The sequence below is a fragment of the Coregonus lavaretus genome (assembly GCF_964263955.1).
Source record: "Coregonus lavaretus genome assembly, chromosome: 8".
In the NCBI taxonomy this organism is placed as follows: Eukaryota; Metazoa; Chordata; class Actinopteri; order Salmoniformes; family Salmonidae; genus Coregonus; species Coregonus lavaretus.
The window spans coordinates 25,103,251-25,128,093 of NC_139995.1; the positions used below are offsets into that span (position 1 = coordinate 25,103,251).

The following is a 24,843-nucleotide window of genomic DNA, read 5'->3' on the forward strand; positions in this document are numbered from 1 at the left end:
TCCTAGAGTCGACACGGAGCCCAGCCGATCCATCACGACTGGTTTGCCGACGTAATCGTCTGTGGTTTCAACAGGCTTCCCGTTGCGACGACCACGACCTGTGATTGCTTTATGCCTCTCTCCCATGTCAATATGCCTTGCCTATTGCTGTTCCAGTTAGTTCTTATTATACAATTTCAATATAGAACCCCAAGTCATTCTCAAACTGCCTCAAATAGCTCCTTTGTTCCACCCCCCCATACACGCCGAGACCGGCTCAATCGGTACCTCCAGTGATTCTATCTTTTTCATTGTTACCCAACGCTTAGGTTTACCTCCACTGTACTCATATCCTTCCATATCCTTGTCTGTACATAATGCCCTGAATCTATTCTACAACGCCCGGAAATCTGCCCCCTTTATTCTCTGTACCCAACGCACTAGAAGACCAGTTCTTAAAGCCTTTAGCCGTATCCTTATTCTAGTGCTCCTCTGTTCCTCTGGTGATGTAGAGGTTAACCCAGGCCCTGCAGCCCCCAGTATCACTCCTACTCCCCAGGAGCTATCATTTGTTGACTTCTGTAACCGTAAAATCCTTGGTTTTCTGCACATTAACATCAGAAGCCTCCTTCCTAAGTTTGAGTTATTCACTGCGTTAGCACACTCCGCCAACCCTGATGTTCTAGCAGTGTCTGAATCCTGGCTTAGGAAGGCCACCAAACATTCAGAAATGTCCATCCCCAACTACAACATTTTCCGCCTAGATAGAACTGCCAAAGGGGGTGGAGTTGCAATCTACTGTAGAGATAGCCTGCAGAGCTCTATCATACTATCCAGGTCTGTGCCTAAACAGTTTGAGCTTCTACTTCTAAAAATCCACCTTTCCAGAAATAAGTCTCTCACTGTTGCCGCTTGCTACAGACCCCCCTCAGCACCCAGCTGTGCCCTGGACACCATATGTGAATTGATTGCCCCCCATCTATCCTCAGAGTTCGTACTGCTTGGTGACCTAAACTGGGATATGCTTAACACCCCGGCCATCGTACATGGGCACCCTCATAGATATCATCCTGACTAATTGACCCTCTAAATACACCTCAACTGTCTTCAACCAGGATCTCAGCTATCACTGCCTTATTGCCTGCGTCCGTAACGGGTCCGCGGTCAAACGACCACCCCTCATCAATGTCAAACGCACCATAAAAAAAATTAGCGAGCAGGCCTTCCTAATTGACCTGGCCCAGGTATCCTGGATGCATATCGATCTCATTCCGTCAGTAGAGGATGCCTGGTTGTTCTTTAAAAGTGCTTTCCTCTCAATCTTAAATAAGCATGCCCCATTCAAAAAATTCAGAACTAAGAACAGATATAGCCCCTGTTTATCCTCAGACTTGACTGCCCTTGACCAGCACAAAAACATCCTGTGGCGTACTGCATTAGCATCGAATAACCCCCGCGATATGCAACTTTTCAGGGAAGTTAGGAACCAATATACACAAGCAGTTAGGAAAGCAAAGGCTAGCTTTTTCAAACAGAAATTTGCATCCTGTAGCACTAACTCCAAAAAGTTTTGGGACACTGTAAAGTCCATGGAGAATAAGAGCACCTCCTCCCCGCTGCCCACTGCACTGAGGCTAGGAAACACTATCACCACCAATAAATCTACAATAATCGAGAATTTCAACAACCATTTTGCTACGGCTGGCCATGCTTTCCACCTGGCTACCACTACCCCGGCCACCAGCTCTGCACCCTCCGCTGCAACTTGCCCATGCCCCCCCCGCTTCTCCTTCACACAAATTCAGACAGCTGATGTTCTGAAAGAGCTGCATAATCTGGAACCCTACAAATCATCTGGGCTAGACAATCTGGACCCTTTCTTTCTAAAAATAGCAGCCGAAATTGTCGCAACCCCTATTACTAGCCTGTTCAAACTCTCTTTCGTAACGTCTGAAATCCCCAGAGATTAGAAAGCTGCCGCGGTCATCCCCCTCTTCAAAGGGGGTGACACTCTAGATCCAAACTGTTACAGACCTATAGCCATCCTGCCCTGCCTTTCGAAAGTTTTTGAAAGCCAAGTTAACAAACAGATCACCGACCATTTCGAATTCCACCGTACCTTCTCCGCTATGCAATCCGGTTTCCGAGCTGGTCATCGGTGCACTTCAGCCACGCTCAAGGTCCTAAACGATATTATAACCACGATCAATAATAGACAGTACTGAGCATCCATCTTCATCGACCTTGCCAAGGCTTTCGACTCTGTAAACCACCGCATTCTTATTGGCAGACTAAATAGCCTTGGTTTCTCAAATGACTGCCTCGCCTGGTACACCAACTACTTCTCAGATAGAGTTCAATGTGTCAAATCGGAGGGCCTGTTGTCTGGACCTATGGCAGTCTCTATGGGGGTGCCACAGGGTTCAATCTCGGGCCGACTCTTTTCTCTGTGTATATCAATGATGTCGCTCTTGCTGCTGGTGACTCTCAGATCCACCTCTACGCAGATGACACCATTTTGTATACATCTGGCCCTTCATTGGACACTGTGTTAACAAACCTCCAAACGAGCTTCAATGCCATACAACACTCCTTCCGTAGCCTCCAACTGCTCTTAAACAGTAGTAAAACTAAATGCATGCTCTTCAATCGAACGCTGCTGGCACCCGCCCACCCGACTAGAATCACTTCTCTTGACGGGTCTGACCTAGAGTATGTGGACAACTACAAATACCTAGGTGTCTGGTTAGACTGTAAACTCTCCTTCCAGACTCACATCTCCAATCCAAAGTTAAATCTAGAATCAGCTTCCTATTTCGCAACAAAGTCTCCTTCACTCATGCTGCCAAACATGCCCTCGTAAAACTGACTATCCTACCGATCCTTGACTTCAGCGATGTCATTTACAAAATAGCCTCCAACACTCTACTCAGCAAATTGGATGTAGTCTATCACAGTGCCATCCGTTTTGTCACCAAAGCCCCATATACTACCAACCACTGTGACCTGTACGCTCTTGTTGGCTGGTCCTCACTACATATTCGTTGCCAAACCCACTGGCTCCAGGCCATCTATAAATCACTGCTAGGCAAATCTCCGCCTTATCTTAGCTCATTGGTCAACATAGCAACACCCACCCGTAGTATGCGCTCCAGCAGGTATATCTCACTGGTCATCCCCAAAGCCAACACCTCCTTTGGCCGCCATTCCTTCCAGTTCTCTGCTGCCAATGACTGGAACGAACTGCAAAAATCTCTGAAGCTGGAGACTCTTATCTCCCTCATTAACTTTAAGCATTGTCAGAGCACCTTACCGATCACTGCACCTGTACACAGCCCTTCTGAAATTAGCCCACTCAACTACCTCATCCCCATATTGTTATTTATTTTGCTCATTTGCACCCCAGTATCTCTATTTGCACATCATCTCTTGCACATCTATCATTCCAGTGTTAATACCAATTGTAATTATTTTGCACTATGGCCTATTTATTGACTTACCTCCATAACTTGCTACATTTGCACACATTGTATATATATTTTATTTGGTATTTTTAACTTTATGTTTTGTTTTACCCCATATGTAACTCTGTGTTGTTGTTTTTATCGCACTGCTTTGCTTTATCTTGGCCAGGTCGCAGTTGTAAATGCGAACTTGTCCTCAACTGGCTTACCTGGTTAAATAAAGGTGAATTTTTTTTTTTTGCACTGCACTAAATTGATGTATTAGACCTAGATATTGTGTGTATGAACTGAAATGTAGTTTATGTGTGACGTTTAAAATGTACAGTGAGGGAAAAAAGTATTTGATCCCCCACTGACAAAGAAATGATCAGTCTATAATTTGTATGGTAGGTTATTTGAACAGTGAGACAAAATAACAACAACAAAATCCAGAAAAACGCATGTCAAAAATGTTATAAATTGATTTGCATTTTAATGAGGGAAATAAGTATTTGACCCCCTCTCAATCAGAAAGATTTCTGGACCCAGGTGTCTTTTATACAGGTAACGAGCTGAGATTAGGAGCACACTCTTAAAGTGAGTGCTCCTAATCTCAATTTGTTACCTGTATAAAAAGACACCTGTCCACAGAAGCAATCAATCAATCAGATTCCAAACTCTCCACCATGGCCAAGACCAAAGAGCTCTCCAGGGATATCAGGGACAAGATTGTAGACCTACACAAGGCAGGAATGGGCTACAAGACCATCACCAAGCAGCTTGGTGAGAAGGTGACAACAGTTGGTGCGATTATTCGCAAATGGAAGAAACACAAAAGACCTGTCAATCTCCCTCAGCCTGGTGCTCCATGCAAGATCTCACCTCGTGGAGTTGCAATGACCACGAGAACGGTGAGGAATCAGCCCAGAACTACACGGGAGGATCTTGTCAATGATCTCAAGGCAGCTGGGACCATAGTCACCAAGAAAACAATTGGTAACACATTACACCGTGAAGGACTGAAATCCTGCATCGCCCGCAAGGTCCCCCTGCTCAAGAAAGCACATATACAGGCCCGTCTGAAGTTTGCCAATGAACATCTGAATGATTCAGAGGAGAACTGGGTGAAAGTGTTGTGGTCAGATGAGACCCAAATCGAGCTCTTTGGCATCAACTCTACCCGCCGTGTTTGGAGGAGGAGGAATGCTGCCTATGACCCCAAGAACACCATCCCCACCGTCAAACATGGAGGTGGAAACATTATGCTTTGGGGGTGTTTTTCTGCTAAGGGGGCAGGACAACTTCAACGCATCAAAGGGACGATGGACGGGGCCATGTACCATCAAATCTTGGGTGAGAACCTCCTTTCCTCAGCCAGGGCATTGAAAATGGGTCATGGATGGGTATTCCAGCATGACAATGACCCAAAACACACGGCCAAGGCAACAAAGGAGTGGTTCAAGAAGAAGCACATCAAGGTCCTGGAGTGGCCTAGCCAGTCTCCAGACCTTAATCCCATAAAAAAATCTGTGGAGGGAACTGAAGGTTTGAGTTGCCAAACGTCAGGCCGAAACCTTAAAGACTTGTAGAAGATCTGCAAAGAGGAGTGGGACAAAATCCCTCCTAAGATGTGTGCAAACCTGGTGGCCAACTACAAGAAACGTCTGACCTCTGTGATTGCCAACAAGGGTTTTGCCACCAAGTACTAAGTCATGTTTTGCAGAGGGTCAAATACTTATTTCCCTCATTAAAATGTAAATCAATTTATAAAATTTTTGACATGCGTTTTTCTGGATTTCTTTGTTGTTATTCTGTCTCTCACTGTTCAAATAAACCTACCATTAAAATGATAGACTGATCATGTCTTTGTCAGTGGGCAAACTTACAAAATCAGCAGGGGATCAAATACTCTTTTCCCACACTGTATGTACTGTATTTTAGTCCTTGACTAATTTCACGTGGACCCCAGGAAGAGTAGCTGATGCTTTTTCAGCGGCTAATGGGGATCCTAATAAATAACAAATAACAAAAATAACAAAAGTCCAGTCCTACCTGCTGTCTGCAGTGTTTGGACGTATCGCGTTGGCTATGTCTCTGCCAGATAAAGAAAGCTCTATTGACTTTTTTTGTATCCGTTGTTTCTTAAATATGCCACCTTGGACTGATAATTCTTAGCCATTCAGAGCAAAACCTCTTAAAGTTTCCATTCAAATAGGAGCAGATACTTTTACAAAGAATGTGTTTATTTTACTAGGGAGCGATTTCTGCATTTAAGCTCAATTGTGAGATGATCTGTTTTCGCCCTCTGTTCCCATACAATGTGTACAGATTTACTGTCACTCCACTCTCCCGTGTCTGCAGCTCTCTGAGGGTAAAAACCAGCTGTGGATTTAGAGCTCTGTGCATATCATGAGGACAAGGAGAGGCCATAAGAGAGGATTTCTCTAGCATGGCTATAAGGTCTGGTTCAGAAGGGACAAAAGGGAAGGATTTTTTATGTAAAGTGTAGAGAGTGGCAGATGGGCACCCAGCACATGGCACAGTATCAGTAATGCCTCGACTGGGACCTTCATCCATAAAGTCTCTTTTCCTTTTCGGGTGGGGAGGAAGGGGAGGGTTGGGGGAAGCTATGCAATCTGCTCTGACTTGGCCCCCTTTTACATCTGGCCCAGTCCCCTTCTCTTCAGCAGCTTGGTCATTTACAGGGCCCAGGCCTGCCGGCTCCTTTAGGGCTCCCTGGTGCCCATGGTGTCACAGACAAATTGGTTGATCAGTGTGGCTGTAAGGCCTGGTTCAGATGCTTTCTTTATGACACCTAATTTACAGACCAGGGGATGGGGGGTGGGGGGGAATGGGGCCATAAAGTTATACGAGGCCAAAGAGAGTCAGACGATGCAATGGAGTATCTATCATTCAATTATCCACCGTTGGCCCCTGACAATATGAGCAATCCCTAAAGAAGTCTTTGAAATAGTCTACATCAAATGCCCTCAGCTAGACGGCCACAAGCTCCCCAACTGTCGGCAAGTAGTATACTCAGCTTTCGAGGACAGACAGGCAGAGGAATTCATATTTCAAACTGACAATGCCTGGGGGTTTGATGGGGAACAGTCATGAACTCATAACCAAGACAGATGGATGACAATGCACCCAAGAGTTCTTTTCAAAACTAGACATTCTGTACCCCCAGAACCTGATTAAAAAAACACAGTAAAAAATCCTTAGGTAGTGTAGTGAAGGAAATAGGGAGCAGGTAGTATTAGAAAGGAGCAATAGCTCTGTATCGTCATGCGATCGAGGGGGGTGCTGTTGCCATACCAAGCAGTGATGCAGCCAGTCAAGATGCTCTCAATGGTGCAGCCCATGAACTTTTTCAACCTCCTGAGGGGGAAGAGGCACTGTCGTACCTTCTTCACGACTGTGTGCGTGTGAGTGGAACATTGTAAGTCCTTAGTGATTTGGACACCGAGGAACTTGAAGCTCTCGACCCGCTCCACTGCAATTCTGTCGATGTTGATGGGGGCGTGCTCGCCGCCCGTTTCCTGTAGATCAGCTCCTTGGTCTTACTGATGTTGAAGGAGAGGTTGTTGTCCCAGCACCACACTGCCAGGTCACTGACCTCCCTGTAAGCTGTCTCATCGTCGCCGGTGATCAGGCCTATCATTGTCGTGTCGTCAGCAAACTTGATGATGGTGTTGGAGATGTGCATGGCCACGCAGTCGTGGGTAAACAGGGAGTGCTGCGTTATGAAAGGAACTAGACACGGACACGAATTATCTGTTTAGTGTGTTAACACACTATTGGTAGTTTGTTGTAACCAAGTATTGGTGCTAAACTGTGTTTTATTGGATGCTAGCATGCTAGTTAGCTATGGCGTCATAGTTAGGCATCGTGGGCTGTTGTGGGCAGTTATTGTAGGTTAGCATTGTTTTCGGCGGTGCCGGGTGTAGCACGAAGATAGCTAGCTAGCCGTTTTTCAAACAAAGTCAACACAGTAGCCATTGCTAGCTAGCCAACACGACCAGCTAACTGTACTGTAGTAGCTAAATACAATATACTTGTGCTAGCTAGCCAACGTTTAATTATTGCTGCGTTATGAAAGGAACTAGACACGGACACGAATTATCTGTTTAGTGTGTTAACACACTATTGGTAGTTTGTTGTAACCAAGTATTGGTGCTAAACTGTGTGTTATTGGATGCTAGCATGCTAGTTAGCTATGGTGTCATAGTTAGGCATCGTGGGCTGTTGTGGGTAGTTATTGTAGGTTAGCATTGTTTTCGGCGGTGCCGGGTGTAGCACGAAGCTAGCTAGCTAGCCGTTTTTCGAACAGAGTCAACACAGTAGCCATTGTGTGCTGTACTGTGGCAGCTAAATACAATATATTTGTGCTAGCTAGCCAACGTTTAATTATTGCTGCGTTATGAAAGGAACTAGACACGGACACGAATTATCTGTTTAGTGTGTTAACACACTATTGGTGGTTTGTTGTGACCAAGTGTTGGTGCTAAACTGTGTGTTATTGGATGCTAGCATGCTAGTTAGCTATGGTGTCATAGTTAGCTAGCTGAATAAAGTGGGTTGAGTCTATTCCTTGAAACATTGAACCGCTGTGGTTCACAACAATTCTGATTTCTAAAGGTGGAAGTTGGGAGAGTTTTTGTTCGGGTGGTTCAGTGAAACAATTATAGTTTCTGAGGTGGAAGTTTTGGTGAGGGAGGCCCTGCTCTCTCCTCTCCCAGATGTTTAGTTCATTTCATTCCGATCTCCTCTGCATTATTGTAGCCATTTGCTACAGCCTGTCAACTATGCCTCTGCCTATCCCTGTTCTCTCCTCTCTGCACAGGCTACACAAATGCCTCACACCGCGTGGCTGCTGCCTCTCTAACCTGGTGGTCCCTGCACGCACCCCACACCTGGAGTTCCAGGTCTCAGGCAGCCTCTGGAACTGCCGTTCTGCTGCCAACAAAGCTGACTTCATCCCAGCCTATGCTAACCTCCAGTCCCTCGACTTCCTGGCGCTGACGGAAACATGGATTACCACTGAAAACACTGCTACTCCTACTGCTCTCTCCTCGTCGGACCATGTGTTCTCGCATACCCCGAGAGCATCTGGTCAGAGGGGTGGTGGCACAGGAATCCTCATCTCTCCCAAGTGGACATTCTCAATTTTTCCCCTAACCCATCTGTCTATCTCCTCATTTGAATTCCATGCTGTCACAGTCACTAGCCCATTTAAGCTTAATATCCTTGTCATCTATCGCCCTCCAGGTTCCCTTGGAGAGTTCATCAATGAGCTTGACGCCTTGATAAGTTCCTTTCCTGAGGATGGCTCACCCCTCACAGTTTTGGGGGATTTCAACCTCCCTACGTCCACATTTGACTCATTTCTCTCTGCCTCCTTCTTTCCACTCCTCTCCTCTTTTGACCTCACCCTCTCACCGTCCCCCCCTACTCACAAGGCAGGCAATACGCTTGACCTCATCATTACTAGATGCTGCTCTTCTACTAATCTCACTGCAACTCCCCTCCATGTCTCCGACCACTACTTTGTTTCCTTTTCTCTCTCGCTCTCCTCCAACACTACTCACTCTGCCCCTACACAGATGGTAATGCGCCGCCGCAAACTTCGCTCTCTCTCTCCCACTACTCTCTCCTCTTCCATCCTATTATCTCTTCCCTCTGCTCAAACCTTCTCCCTCCAATCTCCTGATTCTGCCTCCTCAACCCTCCCCTCCTCCCTTTCTGCATCCTTTGACTCTCTGTGTCCCCTATCCTCCCGGCCGGCTCGGTCCTCCCCTCCAGCTCCGTGGCTTGATGACTCATTGCGAGCTCACAGAACAGAGCTCCGGGCAGCGGAGCGGAAATGGAAGAAAACTAAACTCCCTGCCGACCTGGCATCTTTTCACTCCCTCCTCTCTACATTTTCTTCATCTGTTTCTGCTGCTAAGGCCACTTTCTACCACTCTAAATTCCAAGCATCTGCCTCTAACCCTAGGAAGCTCTTTGCCACATTTTCCTCCCTGCTGAATCCTCCCCCCCCCCCCCCCCTCTCTCTCTGTGGATGACTTCGTCAACCACTTTGAAAAGAAGGTTGACGACATCCGATCCTCGTTTGTTAAGTCTAATGACACTGCTGGTCCTACTCACACTGCCCTACCCTATGCTTTGACTTCTTTCTCCCCTCTCTCTCCAGATAGAATCCTGCGACTTGTGACTGCAGGCCGCCCAACAACCTGCCCGCTTGACCCCATCCCCTCCTCTCTTCTCCAGACCATCTCCGGTGACCTTCTCCCCTACCTCACCTCGCTGATCAACTCATCCTTGACCGCTGGCCATGTCCCTTCCGTCTTCAAGAGAGCGAGAGTTGCACCCCTTCTCAAAAAACCAACACTCGATCCCACTGATGTCAACAACTACAGACCAGTATCCCTTCTTTCTTTTCTTTCCAAAACTATTGAGCGTGCCGTCTTTAGCCAACTCTCTTGCTATCTCTCTCAGAATGACCTTCTTGATCCAAACCAGTCAGGTTTCAGGACTGGTCATTCAACTGAGACTGCTCTTCTCTGTGTCACGGAGGCTCTCCGCACTGCTAAAGCTAACTCTCTCTCCTCTGCTCTTGTCCTTCTAGACCTGTCTGCTGCCTTTGATACTGTGAACCATCAGATCCTCCTCTCCACCCTCTCCGAGCTGGGCATCTCCGGCGCGGCTCACTCCTGGATTGCGTCCTACCTGACCGGTCGCTCCTACCAAGTGGCGTGGCGAGAAGCTGTCTCCGCACCACGTGCTCTCACCACTGGTGTCCCCCAGGGCTCAGTTCTAGGCCCTCTCCTATTCTCCCTATACACCAAGTCACTTGGCTCTGTCATATCCTCACATGGCCTCTCCTATCATTGCTACGCTGACGATACACAACTAATCTTCTCCTTTCCCCCTTCTGATAACCAGGTGGCGAATCGCATCTCTGCATGTCTGGCAGACATATCAGTATGGATGACGGATCACCACCTCAAGCTGAACCCTGGCAAGACGGAGCTGCTCTTCCTCCCGGGGAAGGACTGCCCGTTCCATGATCTCGCCATCACGGTTGACAACTCCGTTGTGTCCTCCTCCCAGAGTGCGAAGAGCCTTGGCGTGACCCTGGACAACACCCTGTCGTTCTCCACTAACATCAAGGCGGTGACCCGATCCTGCAGGTTCATGCTCTACAACATTCGGAGAGTACGACCCTGCCTTACACAGGAAGCGGCACAGGTCCTAATCCAGGCACTTGTCATCTCCCGTCTGGATTACTGCAACTCGCTGTTGGCTGGCCTCCCTGCCTGTGCCATTAAACCCCTACAACTCATCCAGAATGCGGCAGCCCGTCTGGTGTTCAACCTTCCCAAGTTCTCTCACGTCACCCCCCTCCTCCGCACACTCCACTGGCTTCCAGTTGAAGCTCGCATCCGTTACAAGACCATGGTGCTTGCCTATGGAGCAGTGAGGGGAACGGCACCTCCGTACCTTCGGGCTCTGATCAGTCCCTACACCCAAACGAGGGCATTGCGTTCATCCACCTCTGGCCTGCTGGCTCCCCTTCCTCTGCGGAAGCATAGTTCCCGCTCAGCCCAGTCAAAACTGTTCGCTGCTCTGGCACCCCAATGGTGGAACAAGCTCCCTCACGACGCCAGGACAGCGGAGTCACTCACCACCTTCCGGAGACATTTGAAACCCCACCTCTTTAAAGAATACCTGGGATAGAATAAAGTAATCCTTCTACCCCCCCCCCCCCAAAAAAAAAAAAAAAAAAAGTGTAAAGTGGTTATCCCACTGGCTATAGGGTGAATGCACCAATTTGTAAGTCGCTATGGATAAGAGCGTCTGCTAAATGACGTAAATGTGCCCTTGAGCAAGGCACTTAACCCTAATTGCTCCTGTAAGTCGCTCTGGATAAGAGCGTCTGCTAAATGACTAAAATGTAAATGTAAATGTAAGTACATGAGGGGACTAAGCACACACTCATGTGGGCCCGCGTGTTGAGGGTCAGTGTGGCGGATGTGATGTTCCCTACCCTCACCTCCTTGGGTCAGCCCGTCAGGAAGTCCAGAATCCAGTTGCAGAGGCAGGAGTTCAGTCCCAGGGTCCTAAGCTTGGTAATAAGCTTGGAGGGGACAATGGTGTTGAACACTACACTAATTAATGAACACCATTCTCACACCTCTTATCTAGGTGGGTGAGGGCAGTGTGGAGTGCAATTGAGATTGCGTCGTCTATGGATTTGTTGGGGAGGTATGCAAATTGGAGTGGGTCTAGGGTGTCTGGGATGATGGAGTTGATGTGTGCCATAACCAGCCTTTCAAAGCACTTCATGATTACAGATGTGAGTGCTACAGGGTGGTAGTCATTGTGGCATGAAGCCTTAAAGTTCTTGGGAGCAGGAATGATGGTAGTCATTTTAAGATACATGGGGATTACAGACTGGGACAAAGGGAGGTTGAATATGCCTGCCAGCTGATCTGCGCATGCACGGAGAACCCGCCCTGGAATACGCAGCCTATAGAGTGTTGACCTGATTCACGTCGGCCTCGGAGAGCAAGATCACCCAGTCCTCCGGGTCAGTGGGGGCCCCTCACGCACGGTATGGTGTTGTTATAGTCGAAGTGTGCATAAAATGCATTGAGTTCGTCTGGAAGAGAGGCATTGTTGGGCAGATCACGGCTGGGTCTTCCTTTGTAATCCGTAATGGACTGTAGCCCCTGCCATGGGCGTCGGAGCCTGTGTAATATGATTCCACCTTATTCCTATATTGTCCTACTGCTCTTTTGATGACTCTGCGGAGTCTTGTGCTTGTTCCTGTCCTCAGCTGTAGCCTCAGGGTTGTCTGCGATAGCCCTGTGTGTGGTAGCCTTGTCCTTTAGCTTAGCACCAAGCTCGGTGTTAATCCAGGGCTTTTGATTGGGGAAGCAGCAAACCTTCACTGAGGGAACAACGTCGCCGATGCATTTGTGTGTGTGTGTGTGAGTGTGTTTGAAGGTGTGTGTGTGAAGGTGTGTGTGTGTGTGTGTTTGCGTACGTGCATGCGTGCGTGCGCTAAAGCGTATTTAAGGGTGAAGTCACCCTAGGTGGTGTTGGCAGCACTGATTGGAAACTCTGCCAATATTACCTCTCACTGGTTGCCCACAATAACCAAAGAGCTCTGTGAAACAACATCTGAGGCTGGTGAAATAAATGGCATATAAAATATTTACACTTGAGAATCCACTAATGTAGTTAGACCCACTAAGCCTGTTAATTCCCCTGACTTCCTCTTACCGCTCTTCTAAAATGATGTGTTGTTTCATGATTATGTTATGGAATAATATAAGTGTGCACTAAATACAAAAATAGATAGAACAGTGTTCATATTTTCATACATATTTCATATAGTTTCAAATCAACAGTTCACTTTAGATCCAGCACTCCCCCTCTTGCATAACACAACTGGTCAGCCTAGATGTTACCTAAATGTTGTCATCAGGATATGGAAATAGTAATACTAATAATGGTAGTTATTTTGTATATAGTCTCCATCCAACGTCCATCCAAAGTGTCATTCTTACTTCCTGAATAGGTACATGTCCTGCTTTCCACCCTGAAAAGCTATATTTCTTACTAGATCTGCACATTTTTGGGGGTAATGTTGCCTAAATCTATTCTAGGGAGGGATGGTGGTTACAACATAAAATCGGCATGGGAATTCATTCATAAGCAAGGAAATCCATTCATGAATTCTGCATGGGGATATTTTCCATCTATCTGTATCCAGATCATTTCAACCAGATGCTGTAGAGGTGTTGGGATTGCCTCTTATATCACAAATAGCACATTGTGTTGGGGACTGAGAGCAGCTCTGTTCATTTAAGCCTACAACTGAAATGCTGGACCTCTTAGCAGCGCAGGAAACAAGGAAAGAACAATTAAGAATTATCCCCAAGTATCTTTGTTGCTGATATGTTTTAGAAGAAGCCAACACAGGGGAATTAATGAAATAAAACAAATTAAGGGAGTTTGTAAGAATATTTACATACATTTGTAAACCTTTGTATCCACTATGTATTAGTAGTGTCCATTTAGTTGCAAAAAAAGGGTATTCTGTTGGGATGACTGTATATAAGTCTGCAGCGCTGGGAATTTGTCATCATCAACCCCTCCTCAATCCAAAAAACAAAAAAAATTCAATTTTCCACTTGAGATATTTCACTCTCAGCAGATTGCCAAACATCTTAAATTGAATCTGTAACGTTTTCCTCTGGACATGAGATACTTGGTTTCAAGGGTGCCTTTCATTACTCAAATACTTCAGCATTTCATCTCCCAAGTGAACCTTTCATTGTGATAAACCCAGTGGCTATGGTAGTATTGGCAATGCTATAATAGTAAAAGAGCAATGGAGAAGAAAAGTAATTATATGTTGAGCAGGTAAAAATGTGCTGTGAATGTAAATAACTGGGAATCTCTCACAAAAGTGCATTCCTCTGTGTTCTGTGCGCATGTGTATGTGTGTGCCTGCGCATGCCTGTGTGTATGTGTGTGTGTGTGTGTGTGTGTGTGCGTGTGTTTGTGTTTGTGTGTGTGTGTGCGTGTGTGTGTGTTTGTGTGTGTGTGTGTGTGTGTGTGTGTGTGTGTGTGTGTGTAAAGCATGATGAAGGTTCTTTGATGTATTCTGAACTTAATTACATGACTCTGGGCTTATATTATGAGCCACAGCATGTCCTGTTCTTGTAGGCAATGCTGACATCATTTCAATGATAAAGTATCACTGTAATATCAGGAACAGGGGACACCAGCACATGAATGTATTCTCTGCGAGATTACCACTTTATATCCACACCCCACCCCCAGTTGGTGCTAAATATTCTCTCTTAAAAAACTCACACAGAGTTTGGTATGTAAGCTTGTCAGACACACAAATGGATGTTTCCACCCCTTACTCCTATAGCAGACAACCTACAGCGGCATGAGAGGACAGAACAAACCAAAAGGACATAGAAAACCATATGACTTTAAGCTTTCACTTTCAAAGTATAGATTTAGGCAAAAGAAAAAAGGCCACCTCTACTTCCTAGTGACAATAGGTTGAGACTGAAAGTACATTTACTGTATAGAGTACATGCCTACTGCACACACTGTCTTTGATCAGAAGGTCATGAATGTGCTTTGAAATGCCTCCGTATGAACCTCATGTAGATCATCAGCAGCCGAGCGCTCCCTAAACTCTCCTGTATGTCTGTCTGTGACTGTGATTAAAGGCTGGCTTTAATCCCCCGCCTGTCTCTGATACAACATGCCATAATTAGGATGACCAGATTGCTCTGATGCACCCTGGGAGCTGTGGAGTGTGTGTGTGTGTGTGTGTGTGGGGTGTTGTGTGTCCTCTAAACGTAGTCATTTGTCACTTAGACCCTACTTCTCTATGCACTGTAACTACAGGGTCAACACAGGCCAGGCCTGACTTTCTCACGCAATCCGCTTCGTTGGTTCGTTTCAATGGGGAAAATATATCAAAGGAATAATTATCATCCTCTTCTCATGCAGACAGTATATAACAAATGGAACATGGAAATTATAAGTTGACATGAGTGTAGTCATCAGAGGAGAGTCAGGTTCATTATCTGGAGCTTCAGCCCCTTAGGTCAGGTCACACCAATACTAACACACTGTCTCACAAAGCTAAAGGTGAACTTCACACCGCTGGTCATTGAATCCAAGGTCATCCCTAATTTCACCCACCACAGTGAACATCCCTGCATGCTGATGTAACATGTTGTGTTGAATGACAACAGTTTAGATTAGGAATCTTAATATGTCCCTTTATGTCCATATAATATGTCTTAATGAATGACACTAATGCCTGGCTGGCACATTAACATTGTGTCATCTGTCACCTGGCAGTGGGACTGCAGTCATGCCATTAATTATGTATGGATGATTCTCATAGGTTTCTGTGAAATCAAGCTACTATATATAAATCTGCTAGGTAATTACCTGGCAAAAGATGATGACAATAAATCATGGAAATATGAGGAGAATTGCAGTGTGAAAATGAAATTCACTTTTTGAATTGTCATCTAAAACATTAAAGGCAAAACACATAATATTAGCTACTCTGGTTTGAATTTAATTATACATTAAAAACATGATAGATGGTAATCTTCACCTCTAATTGATTTCATTGACCTTGACCAAGGTCACTTAAATTACGGATATTCTGTTTGGAGAAAGAAAAACACCACCCTAATAAATCTCCATGTATTTCTCTTCAGATCAGTAGAGCAGAAAGCCAGGACAGAGACAACCTCTCACGTCCTAACAGGAATAGCCTGGCTATAATTGTAAGTCAGGTTGTGAGCCCATTTCTATTCGACAGTCATTCAGTCACAATAGGTTAGAACAAGTGAGAATATGCTCTCGGCAAAGTCACAGCCAACAGCAAGTGCCAAATGAAAGAGTCTTCATTATATAGAACAAGGTATCATTTATGGAGCCGGGCTACTCTGTTCAGGGGCAATCTGACAAACATATTGACTTTGACACCATTTGAGGCTGCAGATATTTCTGCACCTCGTTTCCATTATGCCCTAATATGATTTAGGAGGTACCTTGGCTCAGTATAAAGCTACCTTCATTTCTGCACCTCATACCATTTTGGGTATCTTCATTACAAGAAACAGGAATGAAATGTATAATACAATGACATCAATTGATATGGTATAATAAAATATTTGGATTTTCCGACTCATGGATTTTAGTGTGTTCAGCACAAGTTATGCGAGAATATTGCAGAGCACATTAGTATCCCTCTGTTATTCAATAGTTGGTCCTGTGTGGATATGTGACATACAGACACAACTCTTTTCAACCACTACCTCATGTTCTTATGGTTGGAATGTGCCATACAGTACTTTAATAATGCAATAACAGTAATGGTACTTCATAAGTACACAGAAATAGTTGCTCCATGTCATTGACATTGCCTGAGGAGCTCGCCATTTGTTACAGAGTTTGCTCAAGTTACAGTGAGAGGCCACACATAAACTACATGAATATGTGATAGATAAAAGCCAGTAGTGTTGTTCTCCCATGAGGAGTCATTACACATCTCTCACTCCAGCGTAGCCTCGCAGTTACAGCCCAGACATTTTGTACATGGCTTTTCCATTTAGGCAATTAATATACCCTCCCGCCCTCATGGTCTAACTTGATGGATTCCGCAGTAGAAAAGTAAGGTCCCAAATCCAGGCTGAATTTCCCTTTCTAATTTCTCCCTTTTCGCTCCCCTCATCTAATTTGTATTCAAGTTTAGAAAAATGGGCATAGTGGAAAGAAATCCATTCGATGCATGCCCATAGGCTGCTTTCAGGAGCTCCTAAACCAGTATTTCTTCTATCCCCACAAATGTATCGCCTGTCCTGCTGCCTTTTGTGCAGCTGCCAGAGATGTGTGGAATATCTAAGAGCTAAGACCACTGTAAAGGGGTGCTCAGCAATGCTCCAAAATGTCTGCCACGTTTCCCTCTCAGACTATGGCCTGTTAAAGGTCGGCCATACCAAGTGACATTTACAGTATAAGTTCAGGATGTTTGAAAGGGACTAGGATGTGAACCTCACTAGTTGGTAACAGTTATGCCCTCAACTATACCCCTACTATTGTATAGTTGTGCTTGCAGTGCCACAGAACATTGGCTTTACTTAAAGACCTCCAATTGAAAGTGGCGTGGTATCCCCATGGTTATGCCAATAATATCACATGGTTGGTTTTATTTCTGGTATATTTCAATGATAAATTAATACATTATCTGACACAGTAAACTTTTGTCGAACTTGTAAAGTCAGGGACTATTTTTAGAGGAGGTAGTTTAGAGGAAAGGGAAAGTTATTATGCAAGGTGATATTCAGGCTTCCAATAAAATGGCTTGTCACAAAGAGGGAAAATGTAATATGAAAAAATAGATATGTTTTCTCATCCTCCGGTACAATCAGTGTCTCTCTGGGGAGGAGCTGTATCTCCACTGTCGCCCACCTGCTCAACAGAGGGGACCTTGGCGGGGAGCGGGGGGAGGCGGGGTGCTGGGAGCAGAGTCGAGGCAGTGATAGAGACATCCTGGGAGGGGAGTGAGATAGACACACTTCTACACCAGGAATGAGAGCCAAAGCTCACAGTGACGAGACGTCAGGGGAGGACTGTACACAATATCAGACACACATCAGACACAGAGAGCAGCATGAAGGGAGGAACGCTACTCAGGAAAACAGAAAAGAGATGCATCATAAAAGGCATCACAAGGTTATGTTTTAAGCAAAACATTACTATTATTATTATTATTATTTTATTTTGCTGAAAGTTACTTTCTGTCAAGAGTGACTCTATGTGTTTATGAATATGAATATCACCAGTTATCACCCAACTGTGAATAATTAATAAGGGTCAAAAACGTGTTGATTTTGTTATGAATGTGATTCAGATCCTTTTGTTTGAAAGCATAAAGTTCACACTTCATCATAACTACTCATAAACATATAAATTAACACATAACTCTACACAAGGGAGGTTAGAGAGATTATCTGAGATTAACACTGGGTAGTTTGAGGATTCTGCATCCTACAGCCTTTTATAAAGAGTCGTTGGGCTCATGCTGTGAAAATAATAGTGTTTTTTCCACAGGGCTGCCCAATCTAAATGCATGCTGTTAAACAATAGCCCTGCATGTGGGAGAACACACAGCACGTCCTACTCAGGGCACTGAAAAGTCAAGTGAACCATTTACGTGCCTGCAGGATCCCTCGTCTGTAGATAAGTACACTTAGTACGAGAAGTACACGTACACTTTCACAGACAGGTGCTGGATTGAGCGGTTGTGTTAATCAATTATTGTGTAGAAATATGTACCCTATGTTATTTGTTTTCATATCATTGCCAATGCTACTGCATACTAGTTAAAAGAGATTGACATTGGTTTCAATGCACATTATTCACAATGTCAATGTGTCAAGACTTCCTATACAGTCCTGACATCAGCACAGACCCACCAACAACAACAAATCATCACTGCCAATAGCTAAAGGCGCTTACAACCTTGATGCAGAACTATTCAAAGTTGTTTTATTCAAACATAGACATATAGCTGCAAATCAACCGTAGAAGGGTTCACTATCAAACTGCAACAACACGAGGAACATCACACTTTGATCTATACCCAGCAAGAAAACAATTAACAGGCCATGTTATCAAACATTGACCAGCAATAAACAACCTGGTTTCAGGAAAGGAAAATACCAGATTTTTGCTCTTGGGGGCATTCTAACCAGTGTCAATGAGCACCATTGAGCATTGCAGCACATGGTAATAAGTGGTAGCTCATCTGCCCGTATTGTAAACATCATTCAGTGGTTCAACAGCAATGTTATTTCACAACTAGACAAACTTTGATAGACAAATACAGTATGTTAGTTCAGCTTATCTCCACAATGTTTTCAATAGACTGGGTCATGCAACATGCAAGACAAAGCATGAGGAATAGAAAGCAGATGAAGAGCCGATGCACTTGCCCGTTTCTCATACTCCAACAGACATACCAACATACTGAAGAGAAGAAAGAGATGTCAGTCCTATGGACAGAAAGTCGGGTTGGTTATCAACTGCAACAACAGCACAGTTCTGCAAATCATCAACATAGAAAGTAAGGCCTGAGGAGTAAAACCTTGAGTCAATGTACAATTTCGCCTAGCTGTAAGTCGCTCTGGATAAGTGTCTGCTAAATGACTGAAATGTACATTAATGTTCAAAATTCACCCAATTTATTGTGGGAAGCTTGTGGAAGGCTACCTGAAACGTTTGACCCAAGTTAAACAATTTAAAGTCAATGCTACCAAATACTAATTGGGCGTATGTAAACTTCTGACCCACTGGGAATGTGATGAAAGAAATAAAAGCTGAAATAAATAATTATCTTTACTATTATTCTGACATTTCACATTCTTAAAATAAAGTGGTGATCCTAACTTACCTAAGACAGGGAATTTGTACTAGGATTAAACGTCAGGAATGGTGAAAAACTGAGTTTAAATGTATTTGGCTAAGGTGTATGTAAACTTCTGACTTCAACTGTATATACACACTATGTCACGGAATCAGCCGAGGCTGCTCCTCCTCCTTGCTCGGGCAGGTTTCGGCGTTCGTCGTCCCCGGAGTACTAGCTGCCACCGATCTATGTTTCGGTGTTTGACTTGTTTTGTCCTGATTGTGTACACCTGTTCCCCATTATGTTGTATTGTTTCCCCTATTTTACCCTCTGTCGTGCATTGTGTGTTGTGTTATTGTATTCGTCTTCGGCAGTGTTAGTGTGCGGGTTGTTTTCCTCCTTGTATGGAGATGGTTTTCTTCTCTGGTTACTTTCAAGTAAAGTACGTTTCCAGTAAGCTCTGTGTCCTGCGTTTGACTTCGCCTACCGCATTTCACCGTCGCCTTCTGACAGAATAACACACCTTCCGATGGAGTCAGCAGGATCGTCCGCGCTCAGGGGAGCACTGGAGGAGCGTGTAACCCAACAAGAGGCCGTGATCCAGCACCTGGGTACCACCATCCAAGGGGTGATGGACACCTTGAGGCGATGGGAGAGTGGAGGTTTGCCCACACCTCATCCTACGATACCACCACCATCAGCCATACCCATCGGTCCATCTCCGGAGTCCAGTGGGATTCGGCTCTCGCTCCCGGGGGCTTATGATGGCACCACGGCCGGGTGTCAGGGTTTCCTACTCCAGGTTGAACTCTACCTAGCAACCATTCACCCGGCGCCCTCGGGATACGAGAGCGTGTCCGCCCTCATCTCCTGTCTGTCCGGCAAGGCGCTGGAATGGGCCAACGCCGAATGGGGTGGGATAGACGCCGCTACGGTCAGCTATGCAGAGTTCCCACGCCGCTTCCGGGCAGTATTCGATCATCCCCCAGAGGGTAAAGCGGCGGGTGAGCGTCTATTCCACCTTAGACAGGGGAGGAGGAGCGCGCAGGAGTTCGCGCTGGACTTCCAGACGCTAGCAGCCAACACGGGATGGAATGAGAGGTCCCTCATCGACCACTACAGATGCAGCCTGAGGGAGGACGTGCGTCGGGAATTAGCCGGGACACCAACCTCAGCTTTGACCAACTGGTGGACATGTCGATTCGCCTGGATACCCTGTTGGCTACCCGCGGACGTCCGGATTCGGGGCCGTCCATTCCATCCCCCAGCACTTCCGAGCCGACCCCTATGGAGCTCGGGGGTGCTGGTGCTAGGGAGACCAGGAGGGAGACCAGGAGGGAGGCCGTCCCCTGCAACAACTGTGGCCGCAGAGGACACACTGCTGGTCGGTGCTGGGGAGGGTCTCCTAGGAATCGAGGCAGTGGGCGACGCACTGATGAGTCATTCCAGGTGAGTAGGCACCCAACTCACCCAGAGCTCTCTGCTGATCATATGTGTATTAAAGTGGTGTTTCCCGAGGTTTCTCCTCACTCCCAGCATAAGGCGCTAGTAGATTCAGGCGCAGCTGGGAATTTCATTGATCGCCAGTTCACCTATAAGTTAGGGATTCCTATCGTACCTGTTGATGTGCCCTACCCCATTCATGCCCTTTATCATACTATCCAGGTCTGTGCCCAAACAGTTTGAGCTTCTACTTCTAAAAATCCACCTTTCCAGAAATAAGTCTCTCACTGTTGCCGCTTGCTACAGACCCCCCTCAGCCCCCAGCTGTGCCCTGGACACCATATGTGAATTGATTGCCCCCCATTTATCCTCAGAGTTTGTACTGCTTGGTGACCTAAATTGGGATATGCTTAATACCCCAGCCATCCTACAATCCAAGCTAGATGCCCTCAACCTCACGCAAATTATCAACGAACCTACCAGGTACAACCCTAAATCCGTAAACATGGGTACCCTCATAGATATCATCCTGACTAACATACCCTCTAAATACACCTCAGCTGTCTTCAACCAGGATCTCAGCGATCACTGCCTTATTGCCTGCGTCCGTAACGGGTCCGCGGTCAAACGACCACCCCTCATCACTGTCAAACGCTCCCTAAAACACTTTAGCGAGCATGCCTTCCTAATTGACCTGGCCCAGGTATCCTGGATGGATATAGATCTCATTCCGTCAGTAGAGGATGCCTGGTTGTTCCTTAAAAGTAATTTCCTCTCAATCTTAAATAAACATGCCCCATTCAAAAAATACAGAACTAAGAACCGATATAGCCCCTGGTTCTCCTCAGACTTGACTGCCCTTGACCAGCACAAAAACATCCTGTGGCGTACAGCATTAGCATCAAATAGCCCCCGCGATATGCAACTTTTCAGGGAAGTTAGGAACCAATATACACAAGCAGTCAGGAAAGCAAAGGCTAGCTTTTTCAAACAGAAATTTGCATCCTGTAGCACTAACTCCAAAAAGTTTTGGGACACTGTAAAGTCCATGGAGAATAAGAGCACTTCCTCCCAGCTGCCCACTGCACTGAGGCTAGGAAACACTATCACCACCGATAAATCTACAATAATCGAGAATTTCAACAAGCATTTTGCTACAGCTGGCCATGCTTTCCATCTGGCTACCACTAACCCGGCCACCAACTCTGCACCCTCTGCTGCAACTTGCCCATGCCCCCCCCGCTTCTCCTTCACACAAATTCAGACAGCTGATGTTTTGAAAGCGCTGCAAAATCTGGACCCCTACAAATCAGCTGGGCTAGACAATCTGGACCCTTTCTTTCTAAAACTAGCCGCCAAAATTGTCGCTACCCCTATTACTAGTCTGTTCAACCTCTCTTTCATAACGTCTGAGATCCCCAGAGATTGGAAAGCTGCCGCGGTCATCCCCCTCTTCAAAGGGGGTGACACTCTAGATCCAAACTGCTACAGACCTATATCCATCCTGCCCTGCCTTTCTAAAGTATTTGAAAGCCAAGTTAACAAACAGATCACCGACCATTTCGAATACCACCGTACCTTCTCCGCTATGCAATCCGGTTTCCGAGCTGGTCACGGGTGCACTTCAGCCACGCTCAAGGTCATAAATGATATTATAACCGCGATTGATAATAGACAGTACTGTGCAGCCGTCTTCATCGACCTGGCCAAGGCTTTCGACCTTGCATTTTCCACCTGAGTATGCCGATTTGGCTCTCACCTTCAGTAAAAAGAAGGTGACTCAATTACCACCTCATCGACAGGGGGATTGTACGATAGACCTCCAGGTAGGCGCTGCGCTTCCACGTACTCACGTGTATCCTCTGTCTCAGGAAGAGACGGCCGCTATGGAAACCTACGTCACCGAATCTTTGAGACAGGGTTACATACGGCTGTCTACTTCCCCTGCTTCCTCAAGTTTCTTTTTTGTGAAGAAGAAGGATGGGGGTTTACGCCCGTGTATTGATTACCGTGGTCTAAATCAGATCACCATCAAATATAGCTATCCTCTCCCTCTGATTGCTAGTATGACGGAGTCATTACACGGGGCGCGATTCTTCACAAAATTGGATCTTAGGAGCGCGTACAACCTGGTGCACATTAGGGAGGGAGATGAGTGGAAGACAGCATTTAGTACCACCTCGGGTCACTATGAGTACCTCGTCATGCCATACGGGTTAATGAATGCTCCTTCAGTCTTCCAATCATTTGTGGACGAGATTTTCTGGGACTTGCATGGACAGGGTGTTGTGGTATAAATTGATGACATTCTAATATATTCCGCTACACGAGCCGAGCATGTGTTCCTGGTGCGTCGAGTGCTTGTTAGACTGTTGGAGCATGACCTGTATGCGAAGTCAGAGAAATGTCTGTTCTTCCAGGAGTCCATCTCCTTTCTGGGACATTGGTTGTCCGCGTCAGGGGTAGAGATGGAGATTGACCGCGTTTCTGCCGTGCGTAATTGGCAGACTCCCACCACGGTAAAGGAGGTGCAGCGCTTCTTGGGTTTTGCCAATTACTAACGGAGGTTTATCCGGGGCTTTGGACAGGTAGCAGCTCCCATTACCTCTCTGCTAAAGGGGGGTCCGGTGCGCCTGCAGTGGTCAGCAGAGGCGGACAGGGCGTTTAAACGTCTGAAGGACCTGTTTACCTCGGCTCCGGTGCTGGCGCATCCGGATCCCTCTTTGGCATTCCAGGTGGAGGTGGACACTTCCGAGGCTGGGATCGGCGCTGTGCTGTCTCAGCGCTCGGGTACGCCACCTAAACTCCGCCCCTGTGCTTTCTATTCTAAGAAGCTCAGTCCGGCGGAGCGCAATTATGACGTGGGGGATAGGGAGCTGCTGGCTGTGGTTCAAGCCCTGAAGGTGTGGAGACATTGGCTTGAGGGGGCTAAACACCCTTTTCTCATTCTGACTGACCATCGTAACCTGGAGTACATCTGGGCAGCGAGGAGGCTGAATCCTCGCCAGGCAAGGTGGTCAATGTTTCTTTCCCGTTTTGTAATTAAGCTCACCTATATACCAGGGTCCCAGAACGCTAAGGCAGACGCCCTGTCCCGACTATATGACACAGAGGAGGATGCGGAAATCGAGCGGGGGTTACGTTCCGACCCTACTCCTCCACAGTGTCCAGAGGGTCGGAGGTACATGCCGCTCGAGGTTCGCGACCGTTTGATATACTGGGCTTACACATCACCCTCCTCTGGTCATCCGGGTATTGGTCGGACAGTGCACTGCCTTAGTGAGAAGTACTGGTGGCCAACCTTAGCTAAGGACGTGAGGGTTTATGTTTCCTCCTGCTCGGTGTGCGCCCAGTGTAAGGCACCTAGACACCTGCCCAGGGGGAAGTTACAACCCCTACCCGTTCCACAACGGCCGTGGTCTCACCTATCGGTAGATTTTGTCACGGACCTTCCCCCCTCCCAGGGGAACACTACGATCTTGGTCGTTGTGGATCGGTTTTCTAAAGCCTGCCGTCTCATTCCCCTGCCAGGTCTCCCTACTGCCCTACAAACTGCTGAGGCCCTGTTTACACACGTCTTCTGGCACTATGGGGTGCCTGAGGATATAGTGTCTGATTGGGGTCCCCAGTTCACCTCTAGAGTCTGGAGGGCATTTATGGAACGTCTGGGGGTCTCGATTAGCCTTACCTCAGGTTTTCACCCTGAGAGTAATGGGCAGGTGGAGAGAGTTAACCAGGGTGTGGGTAGGTTTCTGAGGTCATATTGCCAGGACCGGCAAGACGAGTGGTCGGGATATATTCCCCTCACAGACAAATTGAATAGGATCTTTCCAGGATAACTTTTCATCAATTAGAACTCTGAGGAATCTAGTGAATGTGACTTGTTCCATTTCTTTCCCACCAATTGAGATTCTGGCTCTTTAAAAAAAAATATTTCTTATTCTTACTAGTGAATACAATAAAGTTGGATTTTTTAACATTTTAAGATAATTTGTTTAT

At 46.3% G+C, this 24,843-nt stretch overlaps 1 protein-coding gene across 1 annotated transcript in view; it reads right to left on the reverse strand.

The window, feature by feature from the left end:
- LOC311133980 (immunoglobulin superfamily member 21-like) overlaps nt 1-24,843 on the reverse strand; it is a gene marked incomplete at both ends in the record, with an annotated part of 115,766 nt that overhangs the window by 88,675 nt on the left and 2,248 nt on the right. The window contains one exon of the mRNA XM_084167605.1: nt 17,417-17,543. Coding sequence (XP_084023731.1) covers nt 17,417-17,543 — 127 coding nt within the window. The remainder of the gene's footprint in view (nt 1-17,416; nt 17,544-24,843) is intronic.